Here is a 21,088-nt window from a genome sequence, read left to right on the forward strand (position 1 = left end):
TGGTTGCCCAGTCTGCGCTTCGACTCCCCAAAGTACAGGGGACCACTGTTCAAACTAAGTGGCTTACAATAACAACTCTGGGAAAGCTAACAAAAAACACAGGCAAAGAGAAAGCCTGCAGCTAATTTCATGAAAAAATTCTCAGAAGGTTTCTCTTGATATTTCAATGGAAGACAAGTTCCAGAAAGCATTGATTATTTCTGCTAAAAGACAAACCCCATCCCCTCCTTCAAATTCCTATTTTGGTTAGATCTATAGAAAGCAGAGTAATCTTTTCAGCCTATCATCATCACCCATCACACAAATCCCAAAATGTAACCACTGCTTCACTTCTTCAATAATTATACTTGCAGAAGTTCTACACATTTGTGCATACGGCCTATTTCATTGTGTACGGCTATTTAACTGTTTTGAATGTGGCCTCAGCTCCACTTTCCTGTCTCCCTCCATAACACTGAACATCCTTGTCAAACAAGAATCCAACTCAGACTTGGACATATACTATGACACATTCTCCATTGCTCTTTGAAGCAAATTCCACAGACTAATGGCTATCCAAGAGACAAAAAATATTCTCATGATTACCTTTAATGTGTCACCTAGTTCTAATTTTACAACTCCAATATCGTTCTGCTTCTATAAGGAGAAACATTCTCTCAACATTACCCTGTCAAGCCCCATTAAGCTCGTATATGATACAATACCATCACCATTCTTCCTCCGAGCTCTGATGGGTGTAAGCCCAACAACAAAATAATTATGGTGCAGGAGGAGGTCATTCAGTCTAAGATAACCCCTTCATCCCAGGAATGAGCTTTAACTGAACTGCTTCTAATGCAATTTTTATCTTTTCTTAATTAATAGCATCAAAATTGCACTCAATATTCCTGTTGTGGTCTCACTGAAGCATTGTACAACTCTATATTCTATTTCTCTTGTTATCAATGCTAGCATCCTACATACCTTCCCCATCACTTGCTGTATCTGCTTACTAGCTTTTTCTTATTCATGTACCAGAGTTCCATCCATACCAAAGCTTTGCAATTTTTCTCATTTTTTTTGTAAATATTTTTAGAGAAAAAAATTTTGAATTGTTTACAAAATTACTACAAAATAGTATCACAATCTTATCACAACAATAACAGTAAACAAACTACTACACTACTCCACAAACAATTGAGAAGAAAAAATAAAGAGAAAAAAACTACACAAACTACGATTCAATAAATAACTAAATCAAAGGAAAAAGAAACTAAATTAAATCAAGTTCAACCAAGGCAAATTAAATTAAATTAAGTTAAGTTACAACACTCAGTGCAATCCCACCAAAGCTCCCCATCACCGGAAGCATCAGTAGGATACCCGTATTTGTTCGGAATTCTTCCTTCCAGGGGCCCCTGGCTCACCAGACACAGCCCTCATGACTACACAAATGCGCTGACCAATATAGCCGCCAAGCCTGCGTCTATATAATTCAAAAAGGGCCATCACGTCCTATTTAAAAACTCAGTTTTCTGGTGCACCATGCTCATGTGGAAGTCCAAGGGGCCGTGCTCTATAACTAACCTACACCACCCTGAGAGTCCCAGAGGATTCTCCAACACCCACCTCATCAGAATCCTTTTCCTCGCATAAAATGAAAGAATATTAAACAGTTTCTTCCCATGCGTGTCCAAACAGGGGAGATTCGGCAAACCCAAGAGGAAGGACACCGGATCTACCTTGACCTCGGTTCCCAAGACGCCTTCCAAAGTACTTGCTATAGTGCCCCAATATCTATGAAGCTTATGGCATGACCACAAGGAATAAGAATACCAACATTTGTTTTACATTTGTTGCATATTGGGGACACTCTTGTCGTAAATATTGCAAGCCACTCCAGTGCCAAATAAGCCCTATGGATTACCTTCAGTTATACAGCCTGCATCCTATTGCAAATCGGAATCTTCCTTACATTCTCCCAAATATCCTCCCATGCCTCTGACGAGATCTCCACCCCCACATCTTGAGTCCAGATTCTGCACAGCTGCTCAATGTCCTTCAAGACACTACCTCCTTGCTGACCGAGAGAGTACCCATGGACTGAAGTACTCTCCTCTCCACATCCGACTTATAGGGACTAACCATTAATGTAGTCTTTTTCTGTATAAAGTCCTTAATCTGAAAGTAATGAAAGAGGTCCCTCTTAGATGGTTCATATTTCTGGTTCAGCTGCTCAAAAGACATCATGACCTCCCTGTCAAATAAATCTCCCAAATCCATCAATCCTGGCTGGAATCCTAACATTCCTACTATGGGAGTAAAAGGGGAAGTTTTTTGTAAATTGCCCTCACCTTGTCGCATCATTTTCCATGCTTTAACCGTGTTAAGGCCAATTGGATTTCTGCAATGGTCCATAACAGTCCTCATCTTGTCCATAAACAACAAATTAATGAGGGGGCATTCTGCCTGGGAGGCCCTGCATGGGTTCTGGCAAGCCCAATCAGCCACATAGGATAATAGAGAACTTAATTGAGATTTCTTAAAATCTGGAAAGTCCACACCACCCATTCCCTGCGGAAGCTGCATTTGGCAAGCTTAATAAGAGGCCGCCTATGACACCAGACGAAAGAACCGAGCCAACTGTTAAGTCTCTGTAGTGCTGGCCTAGGCAACATCAAAGGGAACATTTGCATGGGATGTAATAAATGAGGAAGAACGCTGATTTTGACCAGAGATATTCTACCCAAACGGGATAGCAGAAGATCCTCCCAACGCCAAAGGTCCTGTCTTATATTCTCTAGCAACTACACAAAGTTAGCTTTATATAATTGATTGAAGGCCAGGGTGATAAAAATGCTGAAATGCAGAAAACCTCCCTGTGACCACCTGAAAGGGAATAGGATTCCACCCCAAGATCAGGTACTCTAATAAGAACCCCCCCCACAGGCATGGCCTTCGACTTCATAAAATTGATTTTATACCCCGAGAAAGAACCAAATAGATTAATCACTTATATTAAACGGGGCACAGATATCATTGGGTCAGTTAGAAAGAGACGAACGTCATCTGCATAAAAAGGGTGATCTTATGCTGTCCTGATCCTACCTCTGGGGCAATTATATTGGGACCCTCTGGATGGCCTCTGGCAACAGCTCAACCACCAATGTAAATAGTAATGGGGAAAGGGGGGGCACCCTTGTCGGCTGCCTCTACTAAAACTAAAATTGTCAGACCTTATACCATTAGTGAGAACAGCTGCTTTGGGGTCACTATATAACACTACCACTGGCAAAAACCCCTCCAAGGCCAAACCTTTCCAGGACACAAAAGAGGAACGACCACGCCACCTGGTCAAATGTTTTCTCTGCATCCAGGGAGACTACCAAGCCCGGAATCGACCCTTGCTGGCATACCTGAACTATAGTTAGTACTCTTCTAATATTATGAAAGAACTGCAGTCCCTAATAAAACCTGTCTGGTCCTCCTTTATAATGAAGGGCAAAATCCTCTCCAACCTCAATGCCAGCTTTTACAACAAAATTTTAAAATCCACGTTTAATAACGATATGGGCCTGTACGAAGTACAATCTTCTGGTGCTTTCCCTCTCTTGAGGATAAGAGAAATATTTGCTTTTCTCAGAGAGGATGGGAGGCAGTCCTGACTGTATGAATAATTGTACATATCCAACATTGGCCTGGCCAGCATATTTATAAACTCCTTATAAAACTCACTCTAAACTCTGGCTGGGCCACGCGCTTTACCACTCTGGAGCTGTCTCACCGCCTCCTGTATCTCTTGCATTTTCTGAGGGGCATTCAAAAGAGACTCCTGCTCTGAAGTTACACCTGGAAGGTCCAGGGTCTTAAAAAAGGACTCCATCTTCGCCAATCTGTCCTCACAGCCCTCCGATCGGTACAGCTCAGAGTACCATCTGAATGCTGCATTAATCTTTTTGGAATCGCAAGTGAGAGTACCAGCACACAGTCTAATGGATATGATAGATCAGGGGGCACTCTTCTTTTTAGCGAGGTACACCAAATATCTACCCGGTTTATCACCATATTCGAATAACCTCTGTTTTGCAAAGGAAATTTCCCTCTTTGCTCTCTGGGTGAGCGCAACATTCAGAGTAGCCCTGAGAGCTGTAATGCGCTGCAACTTGTTTATAGATGGTCTGTCAAAGTATGCTGTCTCAGCTGCCTTCAGGCAAGCCTCGAGCATACGCTGCTGCTCTCCCCTCTGCCGCTTCCGGGTTACCGAGTAAGAAATAATCAAACCCCTTGCATAGGCCTTGGCAGTCTTCCAGAGCACTGATGGATTACTGGTCGTACCCGAATTAATGTCCCAAAAAATGTTAAATTCCCACAAAAAATACTCAATAAACTTGCTATCCTTCAGGAGGAAAGGATCCATGTGCCAATGCCGCAAGCCTGTACCATCACCACTAGCCTTAACCTCCATGTACACTGCTGCATGATCAGAAATGGCTATGTTACTAATTCTGCAGGACAGCACCAAATTCAAAAAGGCCGATGGGGCAAAAAAAATTGTCAATCCTAGTATAGCACTTATGTGCGTTAGAGAAGAAGGTGAGGTCCCTACCATCAGGGTCGACTCATCCACCAACCCCAGCTCTCTTCAGGTCCACTTGCTGCCTGGATTGCGGGGATACACCCACAAGACCCAGAGGCATCCTGTCCACTTCGGGGTCCATACATCAGTTAAAATCTCCCCCTATTAATTGTATGACGTGTCCCAAGGGCCATCAACCTGGAAAGCGCATTCGTTAAGAATTTGAGGGGGTGTGCCGGGGGCAATATACATTCAAGATCCAAACTCCTCTCTATGTATTAAAGCTTTAAGAATCATAAACCACCCATATTTGTCCTTAATTTGGTCTAACAGCTGAAATGGGAGATTCGTCTGGAGGGGTATAGCAACTCCTCTACTTTTCGAATTTCTCTCCATTTAATGGTTTGCTTTGAGTCTTTTTGCAAAGTGGATAAGTTCATATTTTCCCACATTGTACTCCATCTGCAAGAATTTTGCCTACTCACTTTATCTCTCTATAATTCTCCGTATACTCTATCTTTTGAGTCTTTAACAAATTTCATGACCATACATTTCAGTCCAGTACCAAAGATTCATCTAACTAGTTGAGGTAGCTTGTAAACACTTGAAACCCCATATCCCTGTGGCATTCCATTGGGCACATCCCATCAACCTGAAAATGATCCATTTACCCTGACTCTCTGCTTCCATTATCTATCCAAGATTCTTTCCATACCAATATGTTTCCTTCTACATCATGAACTCTTATTTTGTGGACAAATGTTTGATGTGACAAATGATTGAACTTCTTTTGGAAATCAGAGTACACGACATCTACAGCTTTCCCTTTATCAACATTGCTTGTTACTTCCTCACAGAAGTCTAATAAATTCATCAAATACACCTACGTTTTCACAACAGTATGTTGACTCTAACTGATCAAAGTATGATTTTCTAAATCTGACTTGTGGCATGGCTGGGACTAGAGTGAGGAGTAGTCAATGGCTATAGGGTAGCCAATTACCATTAGTGATGCATTTGGTACCAACCCTTCGTGTGGTAAGAAAGGATTCATCCTGAAACATCATCAATTTAAATTTAAGTTTAAGAAGGGCCAGGAATGTACTGGAATAGTCGAGTATAGAGGTAATCAAGGCACGAATGAGAATTTCGGAAGCAGATGAGTTGAGATGGGGCTAAGTTAGGCAATGTTGCAGAAGTAAAAAAAGTGGTCTTACTAACGATGTAAATTCAAGGTTGGAAGTTCCTCTTGGGGACAAATGTGACACCAATGTTACAAGCAGATAAGAGCAATTTTAGATGGATGCCAGTAAGAAGTGAGTAGATACAGAATGGATTTTGGAGTGGGAACCAAAAACAATTCAGTTTTCCCAGTACTTAAGTGGAGGATGTTTCTTCTTATCAAGGACTGGTTTGTGCATATACAGTCTGATAATTTAGCAGTAGTAGAAGAGATAATTGATGAGGATGTAGCATTGGGTATCATTAGTGTATATAAGATGAATACTGTATGCTCAATGATGCCAATGCATGTAGATGAGAAATAAGAAGGGGCCCAGGTTAGATCCTTGGTGAACTGCAAGAAGACAGCCATTGTAGGTAATTCTCTGGCTATGATTAGATAGATAGGATTGGAAACAGGTGTGTGCAATACATGAACCATAAAACGTAGGAGCAGAAGTAGTTCCTTGAGTCCACTCTGTTATGCAAAGAGATCATGACTGATCTGATAATCCTCAACTCCACTTTCTTGTTTTATCCCGTAACCCCTGATTCCCATAATGATTTGGCTGTTGTTTATGTCAGTCTTGAATACAGAATCAGAGAATCCACAGAATCCCTACAGTGTGGAAAAAAGCCATTGGGCCCATCGAGTCCACATTGACCCTCTGAAGAACATCCCATCTAAACCCAACCTCTTACCCAATCCTTGTAACCTTGCATTTCCCGTGGCTAATCCACCTCACCTGCACATCCACAAACATCACGGGGCAATTTAGAATGGCCATCTAATTAACCTGCACATCTGTGGACTGTGGGAGGGTACCAGAGCACGCAGAGAAAACCCATACAGACATGGGGAGAATATGCAAACCCCACACAGCCAATCACCCAAGGGTGGAATTGAATGTGGGTCCCTGGCACTTTGAGGCAGTAGTGCTATCCACTGAGCCACCATGCCACCCTAATGGCCCAGCCACGACAGCTTCCACAGTAAAGAATTCCACAGATTCACAACTGTCTGAAAGAAAGTAAGTATCCCAAGCAGGCCTTTAGGAGAAGATAGTGTGGTGAACGGCTGCAGATAGGTGGAAAAAAATGAGGAGAGTATGTTTATCTTTGTCATAGTTTCACAAGATGTCACTTTGATAAGAGTTACTTCCGTAATGTGGCAGGAGCAGAAATCTGAATTCGGGAATCAAACATGGGGTTGCATGAAGGATTAAAACAATACACATTATCAGAGATTTGGAGGACCTAGACCAGTGATTTTTGTCAAACATTTTGTCTACATATTAACAGGTCCCATATGAAGCTAATGCATTGTGTTTTTTCAATTGCTGTATACAATAGGTTATGAAATAGTCTACAACTATAACTCCCCCTCCCACTCTGCCAAGGACATGCAGGTCCTTGGCCTCCTCCATCGCCAGACCATGGCAACACGACACCTGGAGAAAGAGTACCTCATCTTCCGCCTAGGAACCCTCCAACCACAAAGCTAGAGAATGCATTATCTTAGCCTGCTTGGCACACCTTCCACATTCCTGAAGAAGGGCTTATGCCCGAAACGTCGATTTTCCTGCTCCTTGGAACGTGCCTGACCTGCTGCACTTTTCCAGCAACACATTTTTCAGCTCTGATCTCCAGCATCTGCAGTCCTCACTTTCTCCTAACTGCAGTACAAACCAGACAATAATAATAGCTTCACAATTCATTTAGCATTCTGCATGACTTTCCATCTTTTCAGCTGATATTCAGGACAAATTTAATAACATTATTGGCAATGATGCTCATCAAGAAATTTCAAGTTTGTCCCTCGCTTCACAGTAAATTAGAATCAAAAAAGATTCAAAATAGACAAAACAGTCAGGGAGAATACAGAAAAATTCGTTGTTTACTAATTAAGTCAGCATTATTTTATTTCGTATTAAGACTTTGATGAATGCTTCAGTGCTGAGTCAGACACCTATAACTTGAAGTGTTCAGACCCTCCTGCTGATAGAATGTAACCCTGACTGAATCTCATGTTTCCTTTCTGACAGTAAGTACATTTTTCAAATGTTCTTGAGGGAAAATGCAAGTAACATACACTTCTAAACATTAGAGTAAATAAATATAGATAAAAATTAGAGGCAGTCCTTTTGCTGAATCAACACAGAGTCATATGGCAGGACTATATATTATGCTCAATCTTATTACTGTGGAAATTCTGGCAATGAAGCAAGGTTACGTCACATCTTTCATGTTGGTCATTATTTGACAAATTGTACCCTGCCAATGCTTATGACGACCAATCTAAATGATTTGCTTTCCGATGCAGTTTTAAAACTTGGAAGCACATAATTCACTTTTCATAATTTTTGCATGTTGCTTAAGTAATTAGAGTAACTGAAAGGTTTATATTTAGGAGGTATAGCATTGTTTAAATTGTTGAAAACACAATTCTATACCAGGTTATAGATCGAATACATTGTTTAAAATAACTGTCTGACAGCCCTTTTCTAATACTTTCCAAAACAGCAGCATTTATAGTTACATTCTTAATTTGACAAATTATGCACTACAAAAAGTATAAAATACTTCAGAAAGTAAATGAGGTCTACTCAATCCTACTGATGGGTGAGTAAACACATCAGGGAAGAAAAAATCCCTTTTGGTTCAAGGTCAAAGGGTGGTTGAGGTTTCTACAGAACAACACTCCACTCATTCTTAATCAAAAACAAAAGGAGGTTTACTAAGTTTAGTGAGTAAATACAAATGCAAGTCCATACTCAAAAAAGGCATAACTGTTTTGTTTAATTTACAGGCAGTGAAAATCCCAAGCCCCAGATCCTGCATGCTAACAGCGCACACACTTCAAAAGTACTTAACTGTAAAGTGCTTTGAGACATACAGTGGTCATGAAAAATGCAGTATAAATGCAACTCTTTCTTTCCTCAACCTGTTAAAAGATGTCTCAATTTAACTGATATATCTGTGTTTACAACCGTCCAGTATTTTCTTCCCAAGGATGAAGAGTCTCAAATCAGCCTCCATGCCCATATAAATCATTAACTTGCACTAAAATTAATTGAGCTGCTCAAACAGCTCCCACATATGACATCACCAGCAGACTTAGATGAGGTCAAACTTCCAAAATTTAAATTAGATATCCCCCATTTAGTTATTTAAAGGCAAATACGGAGTATTGTATTCAGCAAAACATCGTTTCTTGTCTTGTGAGATGCATGTTGTGATACTTCGCTACATTCAACAGTGCCACACAGACACAATACCTTTCTGTGATATCCTGAATCCAATCAATGGAAAGGAATATTGGGAGTGGTGTAAAATGGTTAGCTGTCACCTATTATTAACATTGCATAAAGTCAAAACGATCCATAACCAGGCAGTGTTACTGTTATCAATACTGTAGTCTCCAACCTGGCTTTGAATCCAGCCTAGATATTAAGATGAAAGTTGCCCATCTCTTAAGACTAAGGGAGGAATAGGGAGTTTAGCCTGAGCGCCATGGTAGTCTCTGTGGCATTTTTCTGTTTGCTGGAAAACATGCGAAGTGCATGGCAGCTTTCCATACCAATTCTTGTCTATGGCTCAGTGGTGAAAGATTTATGGGTGTCACTACTCTAAACGTATTTTACACACAGGATCAAATTTTATTTATGGGGAGTTAGAGTGTGCTCTAACGGCCTACTGTCTTCCTGTGACAAGTGCAGCACAGACTGCCATGCCAGAGAAGGCCTTCCGCATCATACCAGGCTATGCTTAACAAAGAGATGGCAATTAAAGTGGAAGATTGTCTCATTAAAAACAACTTCAGATGTGGAAATCTAAAACAAAAATAGAAATGGTCAGAGAAATTCAGCAGGTCTAGCAGCATCAGTGCAGAGAAAGCAGAGTTAACATTTCAGGTCCAGTGACTTGTCTTCAGGATTGATTGTAGCTTGGAAAAGTTTGGTATATATTCTTAAGATGAGGTGGGGGGACGGGGAAGGAATAAACAATGGGTGGAAATGGAGTGCGGGAGAGAGAACAGCAGTTAGACAGGTAAAGGAATGGGTCATGGTCAGCCTGGGAGAATCAATAGGTTGTGAATGGGGACCATTAACATCTGACAATTAGATGGTTGTAGTTGCAGCCCATGTGATGACAAGGAGTGGGGTGTGGCCATTGGGTAAGGACATGGGAGATGGTGATTAGGCTCTAAAATTATTGAACTTCATATTGAGTCATTAAAGCTACAGGGTGCTCAAGAGGGAAAAAGAGATGCAAAAAGAGATGCTGTTCTTCTAACTTGTGCTTAGCTTTGTATACCCCCACGGGTATCTTCCTCTGCAATCGCAGGAGGTGCAACACACCTCCCATTTATTTCCTTCCTCATCACTACCCAAGGCCCCCGACATACCTTCTAACTAAAATAACAATCTAACTGCACTTCACTCAATCAAGTCTGCTGTATTTGATGCTCACAATGTGGTCTCCTCTACATTGGGGAAATGAAATGCAGAGTAGACTACAGTCTTGCAGGGCAGCTATGTCTGTCTGCAAAAATGACCCTGAGCTGCAGTTGCCTGCTACTTCAACATACTCTGGCCAAAATCTCTTCTGTAGAACTTCTGCAAGTAGAATTATCGAAGAAGTGAAGCAGAAGTTACTTTTGGGATTGCAATGAAGATGATAGACTGAGAGGATTACTGGTCATAGAGTTATAGAGATGTACAACATGGAAAAAGATCCCTCAGTCCAACACACCCATGTTGACTAGATATCCCAACCCAATCTAGTCCCATTTCCAATTGGCCCACATCCTTCTAAACCCTTCCTATTCATATACACATTCAGATGCCTTTTACATGTTGTAATTGTACTGGCATTCACCACTTCCTCTTGCAGCTCATTCCATATACATAGCACCCTCTGCGTGAAAGGATTGCCCCTAAGGTCCCTTTTACATCTTTCCCCTCTCACCCTAAATCTATACCCTCCAGTTCCAGGATTCCCCCACCCCAGGGAAAAGACCTTGTCTATTTACCCTATCCATGCCCCTCATGATCTTATAAATCTCTATAAAGTTACCCCTCAGCCTCCAAAGTTCCAGGGAAAACAGCCCCAGCCTATTCAACTTCTCCCTTTAACTCAAATCCTCCAACCCTGGCAACATACTTGTAAATTGTTTCTGAACCCTTTCAAGTTTCACAACATCCTTCCGATAGGAGGGAGACCAGAAATGCACACAATATTCCAAAAGTGGTCTAACCAATGTACTGTACAGCCACAGTGACCTCCCAACTCCAATAGTCAATACTCTGACCAATAAAGGAAAGCATACCAAATGCCTTCTTCACTATCCAAATTATCTGCGTCTCCACTTTCAAGGAACTATGAACTTTCACTCCAAGGTCTCTTTATTCAGTAACACTCCCGAGGACCTTACCATTAAGTGTACAAGTCCTGCTCTGATTTGCCTTTCCAAAATGCAGCATCTCACATTTATCTAATTTAAAAACCAACTGCCACTCCTCGGCCCATTGGTCCATCTGATCAAGACCCCGTTGTACTCTGAGATAGCCTTCTTCGCTATTCACCAAATCTCCAGTTTTGGTGTCATCTGCAAACTTACTAACTATACCTCCTAAGCTCACATTCAAATCATTTATATAAATGATGAAAAGTAGTGGACCTAATACCGACCCTTGTGTCGCACCACTGTCACAGGCCTCCAGTCTGAAAAATAACCCTCCGCCACCACCCTCTGTCTTCTACCTTCAAGTCAATCCAAATGGCTGGTTCTCCCTGTATCCCCAGCCTATTCAACTTCTCCCTTTAACTCAAATCCTCCAACCCTGGCAACATACTTGTAAATTGTTTCTGAACCCTTTCAAGTTTCACAACATCCTTCCAATAGGAGGGAGACCAGAAATGCACACAATATTCCAAAAGTGGTCTAACCAATGTACTGTACAGCCACAGTGACCTCCCAACTCCAATAGTCAATACTCTGACCAATAAAGGAAAGCATACCAAATGCCTTCTTCACTATCCAAATTATCTGCGTCTCCACTTTCAAGGAACTATGAACTTTCACTCCAAGGTCTCTTTATTCAGTAACACTCCCGAGGACCTTACCATTAAGTGTACAAGTCCTGCTCTGATTTGCCTTTCCAAAATGCAGCATCTCACATTTATCTAATTTAAAAACCAACTGCCACTCCTTGGCCCATTGGTCCATCTGATCAAGACCCCGTTGTACTCTGAGATAGCCTTCTTCGCTATTCACCAAATCTCCAGTTTTGGTGTCATCTGCAAACTTACTAACTATACCTCCTATGCTCACATTCAAATCATTTATATAAATGATGAAAAGTAGTGGACCTAATACCGACCCTTGTGGCGCACCACTGTCACAGGCCTCCAGTCTGAAAAATAACCCTCCGCCACCACCCTCTGTCTTCTACCCTCAAGTCAATCCAAATGGCTGGTTCTCCCTGTATTCCATGAGGTCTAACCAGTCTATCATGAGGAACCTTGTCAAATGCCTTACTGAAGTCCATATAGATCACATTCACTGTTCTGCCCTCATCAATCCTCTTCATTACTTCTTCAAAAAAACTCAATCAAGCTCACGAGACATGATTTCCCATGCACAAAGTCATGTTGACTATCCCTAATCAGTACTTGCCTTTCCAAATATATGTAAATCTTGTCCCTCAGGATTCCCTCCAACAACTTGCCCACCACCGATGTCAGGCTCATTGGTCTGTCGTTCCCTGGCTTATCCTTACCATCTTTTATAGTAGTGGCAGCACATCAGCCAACCTCCAGTCTTCCGACACCTCACCTGTGCCTATCATTGATACAAATATCTCAGCAAGGGGTCCAGCAATCACTTCCCTAGTGTACCACAGAGTTCTCAGGTATGCCTGATCAGGTCTGGAGATTTACCCACTTTTATGCATTTCAAGACAACTAGCACCTCCTCCTCTATAATATTTACATTATTCAAGATGTCACCATCTATTCCCCCACATTCTGTATCTTCTATGTCCTTCTCCACAGTAAATACTCGTTTAATATCTCCCCCATCTCCTGAGTTTCTGCACATCGGCTGCCTTAATGGTCTTTGAGGTGCCCTATTCTCTCCCAAGTTACCGTTTTGTCCTTAGTGTACTTATAGAATACTTTGGATTCTCTTTAACTATATTTGCCAAAGCTATCTTATGTCCCCTTTTTGCCCTCCTGATTTTTCTCTTAAGTATATTTCTACTACCGTTATACTCTAAGGATTCACTCGATCTTTCCTGTCTATACCCGACATGTGCTTCCTTCTTTCTCATAACCGAAACCTCAGTTTCTCTTGTCGTCCAGCATTCCCTACACCTACCAGCCTTACCTACACCTACCAGCCTTACCTTTCACCCTAACTGGAATATTCTGTCTCTGCACTTTCGTTATCTTATTTTTGAAGGCTTCCCATTTTCCAATGGAACTTTTATCTGTGTACATCTGTCCCCAGTCAACTCTTGAAAGGTCTTGCCTAATACTGTCAAAATTGGCCTTCCTCAATTTAGAACTTCAACTTTTAGATCTGGTCTATCCTTTTCCATCACTATTTTAAAACTAATAGAATTATGGTCGCTGGCCCCAAAGTGCACTCTCACTGACACCTCAATCACTTCCCCAGCCTTATTTCCCAAGAGTAGGTCATGTTTTCCACCTCCTCTAGTAGGTACAGCCACAAAGTACAACCTTGATTATCTGAACATCAATTATCTGAATTTCAGATTATCTGAACAAGGTCTCAAGGTCCCGTAAAAACAGCATGAGGCAACTCAGCATTCAGTTATCAGTTAAACAGCATTATGGCGTGCATTGCCGGCTAACCGAGAAATGTTCGATAACGGCACTCATTAATTACCGCTTGTTTTACGATCACATTGATTATCCGAATGATCAATTACCCAAACAAAATACTCCCCGCCTGTCTCATTCGGATAATCAAGGTTCTACTGCACTGAATCAAAATATTTTCTTGTACACACTTAAATTCCTTTCCATCTAAACCCTTAACTTTATGGCCTTCGTTGTTTGGCAAGTTAAATCCCCTACCATAACTACACTATTATTCTTACAGATTACGGAGATTTCCTTACAAATTTGTTCCTCAATTTTCCGCTGACTATTGGGAAGTCTATAATACAATTCTAATAAGGTGATCATCCCTGTCTTATTTCTCAGTTTTACCCAAATAACTTCCCTGAACGTAATCCCAAGAATATCCTCCCTAAGTACAGCCATAATGCTATCCCTTATCAAAAATGTCACTCACCCTCCTTTCTTGCGCCCTCCCCCCCCTTTGTATCCTTCCTATAACATTTGTATCCTGGAACATTAAGCTGTCCATCCCTGAGCCAGGTCTCTGTAATTGCTATGATATCCCAGTCCCACGTTTCCATCCATGCCCTAAGTTCATCTGCCTTCCATATTAGGCCTCTTGCAATAAAATAAATGCAGTTTAATTCATTAGTCCTACCTTGTTGTCTGCTTTACTCCTGCCTGCCCTGACTATTTTATTCACTTCTTTCCCCTGCACCAGTCTCAGAGTGATCTCTTTTACTATTTCTCTGGGTGACACCCCACCCCTCCAACCTTACTTGTTTAAGGCCTCCTGAGCAGCTCGAGCAAATCTCCCTGCCAGGATATTAGTCCTCTTCCAATTCAGGCGCAATCTGTCCTTCTTGTTTAGGTCACTTCTACCCCAGAAGAGAGTCCTTTGATCCAAAAACATGAATCCTTCTCCCCTGCACCAGCTCCTCAGCCATACATTCATCTGCTCTATCCTCATATTCCCACCCTTACTAGCTTATAGCACCGGGAGTAATCCAGACATTAGGGGGACCTCCTTTTTAAATTCCTGCCTAACTTTCTATATTCTCCCTTCAGAATCTCATCCTTTTTCCTTTCTATGTCATTTGTTCCAATGTGTACAAAGACCTCCTACTAGTCCCTCTCCCCTTTGAGAACATTCTGCACGCTCCTCGAGATATCCTTGATCCTGGCACCCTCTACATTTTCCAAAACAGCAGACTTATTTGAGATGGGGACAGCCACAGGAGACTCCTGCACTACCTGCTGCCCTCTCCTACCTTTCCTGGAGTTAACCCATCTAACTGACTGTAACTGCAGTTTTTCTCCCTTCCTATAACTGCCATCTATCATATCCCCATCTCCTGTAAATTCCTCATTGCCTCTGTCGCTCCAACCAATCCATGCGATCTGACAGGATTTGAAACCAAAGACACTTCCTGCAGACATAATCATCAGTAACATGGAAACTCTCCCTAAAGTCCCACTTCCAACAGGAAGAGCACATCATTCTACTGAAGGCCATCTTTGCTCCTTCATAATGTACAGACCCAGAAAATTGCACCGTGTTATTGCTAAAAAAAAACTGCTCCAGGCTAAGTTAATACTTATGGCTTATATTTTAAAAATTTAATCAAGAGACAGATCTCAATGAAACATATAATCAAGCCTCTGCTTTCTGTAGTCCTCAACAAAATGGGAATTAGAAGGAGGGGATGGGGTTAGTCTTTTAGCCAAAGTAATCAATGTCTTCTGGAACATATATTCTCTTGATTAACAAGAGAAACTTTCCAAGAGATTTTCATGCAGTTGGCTGCAGACTGTTTTCCTGTGTAATTTTTTATTTTGTTTCCCAAAGTTATTATTATGAGCTTAGTTTGTACAGTGGTCTCCTCTACACTGAGGAGACAAAATGCAGAACCACTTTGCAGCTGCTTTGCAGAACATCCATGTTCTGATCACAAAAATGACCCTGAAGCTTCCAGTTGCCTGCCATTTCAACACACCACAGTGTTCATTGGTGAACATCCCTGTCTCAGGCTTGCGACAGTGCTCCTGCAAAGTGCAGCGCAAACTGGAAGAACAACATCTCATTTTCCACTTGGGAACCCTGCAACCTTCTGGATTCAATATCGAGTTCAACAATTTTAGGGCATGAGCACCTTCCCCCAAGTGCTTACCCCAATCCCCACACACCAGGCCTTGTCATCACAACCAACCCATTGTGAGCCACTAATGGTCCCCATTAGCAGCTATTGATTCTTCCACAGAACATAACAGCGCAGTACAGGCCCTTCGGCCCTCGATGTTGCGCCGACCTGTGGAACTAATCTGAAGCCCATCTAACCTACACTATCTAACCTTATCCAATGACCATTTAAATGCCCTTAAACTTGGAGAGTCTACTACTGTTGCAGGCAGTGCATTCCAAGCCCCTACCAATCTCTGCATAAAGGACCTATCTCTGACATCTGTCCTATCACCCCTCGTGCCATCACCATCAGAGAAAAAAGGCTCTCACTGTCCATCCTATCTAACCCTCTGATTATTGTGTGTCTCAATTAAGTCACCTCTCAACCTTCTTCTCTCTAACAAAAACAGCCTCAAGTCCCTCAGCCTTTTCTCATAAGACCTTCCAGGCTGACCTTTACCCCTTCCTTTGTCTATCCAACTGGTGTTTCTTCTTGGGCTCCATTTCCACCATTGTTTACTCCTTCCTCCTCCCTCCACCCCCATCTTTAAGCATATATATTAAACTTTTCCTAACTACATTTAATCCTGAAGAAGGGTCACTGGATCCGAAACGTTAACTGTGCTTTCTCTCCACAGATGTTGCTGCACCTGCTGAGTTTCTTCAGCAATTTCTGAATTTGTTTTGGAAGGCTACCACAAATGATCATGCAGAAAGATATTGTATTTTGCAGTCAATATGAACAAAAACAGAACATATATCAGGAAATCATTGTAAATGAAAGGAAACCTCAAGAATAAATATTCAATATTAATATTCAAACAAAAATTGCTGGAAACACAGCATCTAGGGTAAGAAATCTCTGAATGTTTTGCCTGACCTAGAGTATTTCTAGCATTTTCTCTTTATACTTCAGACTTCCAGGTGCATTTTGACTTTTGTATTATTAATAAAGATGCTTGGTTCGCATAGTAGGTACCATTAATCGAACTAGTCTTGCACAGATAATCTGATAGGATAGATAAGTCTTCTGGCTGTACTATCAGCACTTTTCCAACTCCAGGTTCATAAAATGATTTATGAGTAGATGGTACATGGAACATTATAATGTTCCTCAACCACCTGTCTGAGTCGAACACTTCGTTGAGCCACGGGGAATCATTTAACTTAAAAAATATTGTGTTGTGTCACTTCCAACAATGAAGCATTTCAGTTGATTCTGCTGGAAATATATGATCCACCAGAGACCCATAAATATTTCACAAAGTAGCACCCAAAATTAAAAACAAGCAGCATTATAGTTTCCTGATCACAAGCAAAGTTGTCACTTGACTACAGTTTTGAGGGAGCATTGCATTGTTGGAGGTGCTGTCTTTTTGTTATGATTTTAAACAAAAGCACCATTTCTCTGCTTTGATGGCTCTTACTATTCAACAGAAGGGAAAATTCTCTTGGTACCTTAACCAAAATTATTGTCTCAAACACCAAGAAAGCTGATAAATCTATTATTCATATAATTCACTAAGTATGTGACCTAACTGTGTGCAAACTTCCAGCTGCATTTATCTGCATAACAATGACTGCATTACAGAAAATAATTCATTGGACATGAAGTTGTTTGTGACACAGAGATGATAAAATCCAAAATGTTAATTCTTCCTTTTTCTTCAAAAGTTCAGATGAACATTAACCATTCATACATGAGGATATTATTTTCAACTATACCAGTGTCATCATTTGTCTGACAGGTCTTAAATCCGGTCAGTGTCTTGGCCTTAACCATTACCTACATCAGTGGAATAAACACTAAAAATAAATTCCTGGCAGTGCCCCAAATGAAATGAATAAAATTACAGTTCTGTATTAAAATCACAATACACACGCAATCTCCAAATTAAATGTTTACATTCAACAATTTGTATATCATGGTTCCCATACAGTTTAACGGTATCGACATATCAAAATTCAGTCCTTATAGCTAGTACTTTTTGAAATTAATTTTTAAATCAAATTTCAGTAATGCAATGTCTGAATTATTTTGGGTAATGGAACAGTGGAAATAAAAAACAATACCACTGTTTCCTCCCATCACCACCCTCACTGTGCACATGCCTGTGCCAAAGTCAGACTGCACATTGATAATGACGACAGAGATGCTACTAACAAAATGGATTCTGCATAATGTGTTCACCATTACAGTGCTCACATAGCACTTACTAAAAAATAAACTATAAACATACACTCTTTCACATTTATTCAGAATTATAACATACTTCTGTCTCATGATGGTGGTGTGTTACATTAACATATCCATTTAAGCAACTGACAGTACTCCACTGTTAACATAGCTTGACAATTTCTAATACAGCTTTACAAGATTACATTGCTTGTATCAGCAGTTCTGATTGTAGAGTGTGTAGAGTGTATAAATTATTCCTGTTTGTCATTTAGTGAAACTGCACCTGGTTAGTCTTACAATGGCTTTCTCAGGATTTAGCAAAGTTGCCCTTATTTTCCAAGTTTTGCGGCTGTAATTTTCTACTTTCTTAAGTTTATCTCAGGTTTTGATACTAAAAATTAAAACAGAAAATTACTTGAGAAAAAGCTTTTAAAATCAGCAACAAAACAGACTGTGAAGATGTCCTATTCTTAATACCTAATTCTTCCTAGACCTGGGAACAGCATTGTTACTGTTCAGGATCACTAAGAATCTTGGATATCATTTACCAGGGCTATATACAAACAAGCAACTCAATCAAAATGCTGTATAGTTCCAAGATAATTTTTAAAGATTTTGACTCAACATGTTTTGAAAATAAAGCTGCATTTCATTATTTGGATGGGTGTGTAAAAGACAACACCCTTACACAGTTTTCAGGTTCACAACTTTCTCCTTAGTCCCTGAGAAGATTTATTCTATTTGCAAAGCTCACAAATTTAAATATTTTACTTCCAATATTACAATGTAGTTTACTTGACCGCAATCAAATTAAGTAGCCACTTATCAACTAAGGTATGAACCCTAGTCAGCACACTATTAAGATTTTAATTGATCTTCAAATTCCATACTTTCTCTACCTTGGCATTGGACCTGAGTTTAGGAACTTTGAACTGAGTCCAGGTTCTCATAAAACTTCCAATCCAGGTCATGCGATCATTTAACAACAGGAAAACTGTCAAACACACCAGGTGCATCCTATAGTACTCAATATTTTTTCATCTTAATCCAAGTTCCCTCATCATTTTCTTTGGTTTTTCATTCAGTTACTATTCTCCACATTTTCCCTAAAAAAAGAGTCAGTTTTGTGAAGGAGTATTTCATGTAATGTTTCAAAATATTTTGGAATGCTAAGCACACCACTTCAGAAGACTTCTCTTCATCAATTTGGGCACTGCCTTCACAAAGAAGTTGAGCTTAAGCCAGATCTACACTTTTTAATTGCACATTGGCTGCCAGATTTTAGATTATTTTAGCTCCTTCCAGTTTTGATTCATAGAATCATAGAATCCCTACAATGCAAAGTAGACCATTCAGCCCATCGAGTTGACATCAACCCTCCAAAGAGCATCCCATCTGATAATTCACCCCCACCATATCCCCACATTTACCATGGCTAATCTACCTAACCTACACATCCGTGAACACTATGGACAATTTTTTTTTTAAGCACAACCAATCCACCTAAGCTGCACATCATGGACTGTGGGAGAAAAGTGGAATATTCAGAGAAAATCCACGCAGACACAGGGAGAACATGCAACTTCACACAGACAGTCACACAAGGCTGGAATCGAACCCATGTCCCTGGTGTTGCGAGGCAACAATGCTAACCGCTCAGCCTCTTAACTAATTAATTGCCTTTTCTTCTTATGCTATCCTAACAGTTCTATGGATGACAAGGAAACCGAAAGCACAATAGTAATGCCCTGTCACTGGACTAGCAAACTAAAGGTCCAGGCTAATGCCATGTGAACGTAGGATCAAATATCACCATAGCAACTGATGGAATTTAAATTCAGTTAGTAAAATCTGCAATTGTAGGCCATTTTCAGTGATGAACCCCATGAAACTAGCATCGATTAACACTCATCTTCTTCAGTAATATTCTTTGCAGAAGGAGTTAGGCCATCCTTACTTGAAGTGGCCTACGTGTGGAACCTGACCCTGAACAATGTGATTGACTCTGCAATGACAAAACGAGTCACTCAGTTCACCAGCCCTTTCTCCAGGGCAGTTAGGGATGAGCAATAAATGCAGCCCATGAAAAGAAAATAAAGAAAACAAAGGAATGATGTATGCACCTTTTCAGAATATGGCCTGAAGATAATTGTGAGGTGCAGATAAATATTTCCCGAAACTCACTATTCTGCTAATTTCTACAACATAGAAACTATATTGATAACAATGGTTTAAACATCTTGTGGATATCTTGTTCATAATTCATATGTTTTAAAATATAACTTTTAGTCTTAGAAAAACGGGGGCAAGTGATTCAGAAACTCATAAGCAGCCCTAAATTACATGCTATTCAAAAAAATTTAGAGTCATAAATAAAAGGTATTTTGAGTTTGGCTTACGAGGTCAGAGTAAATACTTAAAAATGTCAGATCCATCGCTATGCTTGGAATGGAGTCAGAAAGTCTGGGACCAGGGCAATTAAATCCATTAGAAATATAAATTATTCATATGGGTTACAGAATTCTTGAAGGTAAGAAAATCAATTCACATTTCTGGTTCAGAATACAGGGTATCCCAAAGCATACTGCCATTGGGATAGAGATTCAGAGTGGGGTCTAGGTTATCAGATTCTTTTATCTAATCAATCTGATGTGTCCACTGATAGAAGCAGCTCAAATTGGGTTTTGTAAAGGAAAGGCATCGCTAAGGTTTGCTCTAGCTTGCAGTTGTTGGAAGAAATCCACAGTGGTCCTCCAAGATCATTGTGGCAGAAAGACGTTAGCAATGAATGGCAACGTGGTAAGAGGTGTGCAGAAGTATGGGAACAGACTGAGTCTACATATCTCTAAACACAGGAAATTGAGTTGAAGGGGTCTACACAATTATGAGGTGTTTAAAGAAAATTGAAGAATCACTGAACACAAAGCAAATGGAAAGATACCTCATACCTCGAGGAAAGGTTGGATTATAGTGAAGAGAATCAGAACACATAATAGACCTCTCACCTGACACAAATCTCACCATATCACTCAGATCCCTATAAGTTTCTGCCCTGGTATTTTTTGGCAAAGATCTG

The 21,088-nt window shown here is 40.6% G+C and overlaps 1 protein-coding gene across 3 annotated transcripts in view; it reads right to left on the reverse strand.

The window, feature by feature from the left end:
* Positions 1 to 21,088, reverse strand: part of LOC122561158 (phospholysine phosphohistidine inorganic pyrophosphate phosphatase) — a 194,819-nt gene that overhangs the window by 35,749 nt on the left and 137,982 nt on the right. The window contains exon 8 of one of the 3 annotated variants that reach the window (XM_043712653.1): positions 18,218 to 18,403. The exons of the other annotated variants lie outside the window; for them this stretch is intronic. Within the exon in view, the coding sequence (XP_043568588.1) occupies positions 18,391 to 18,403 (13 nt within the window). The 3' untranslated portion in view covers positions 18,218 to 18,390. Of the gene's footprint in view, positions 1 to 18,217; positions 18,404 to 21,088 lie in introns of those variants that run through there. 3 annotated transcript variants of the gene reach the window in all.

Source organism: Chiloscyllium plagiosum, chromosome 22 (genome assembly GCF_004010195.1).
Source record: "Chiloscyllium plagiosum isolate BGI_BamShark_2017 chromosome 22, ASM401019v2, whole genome shotgun sequence".
NCBI lineage: Eukaryota > Metazoa > Chordata > Chondrichthyes > Orectolobiformes > Hemiscylliidae > Chiloscyllium > Chiloscyllium plagiosum.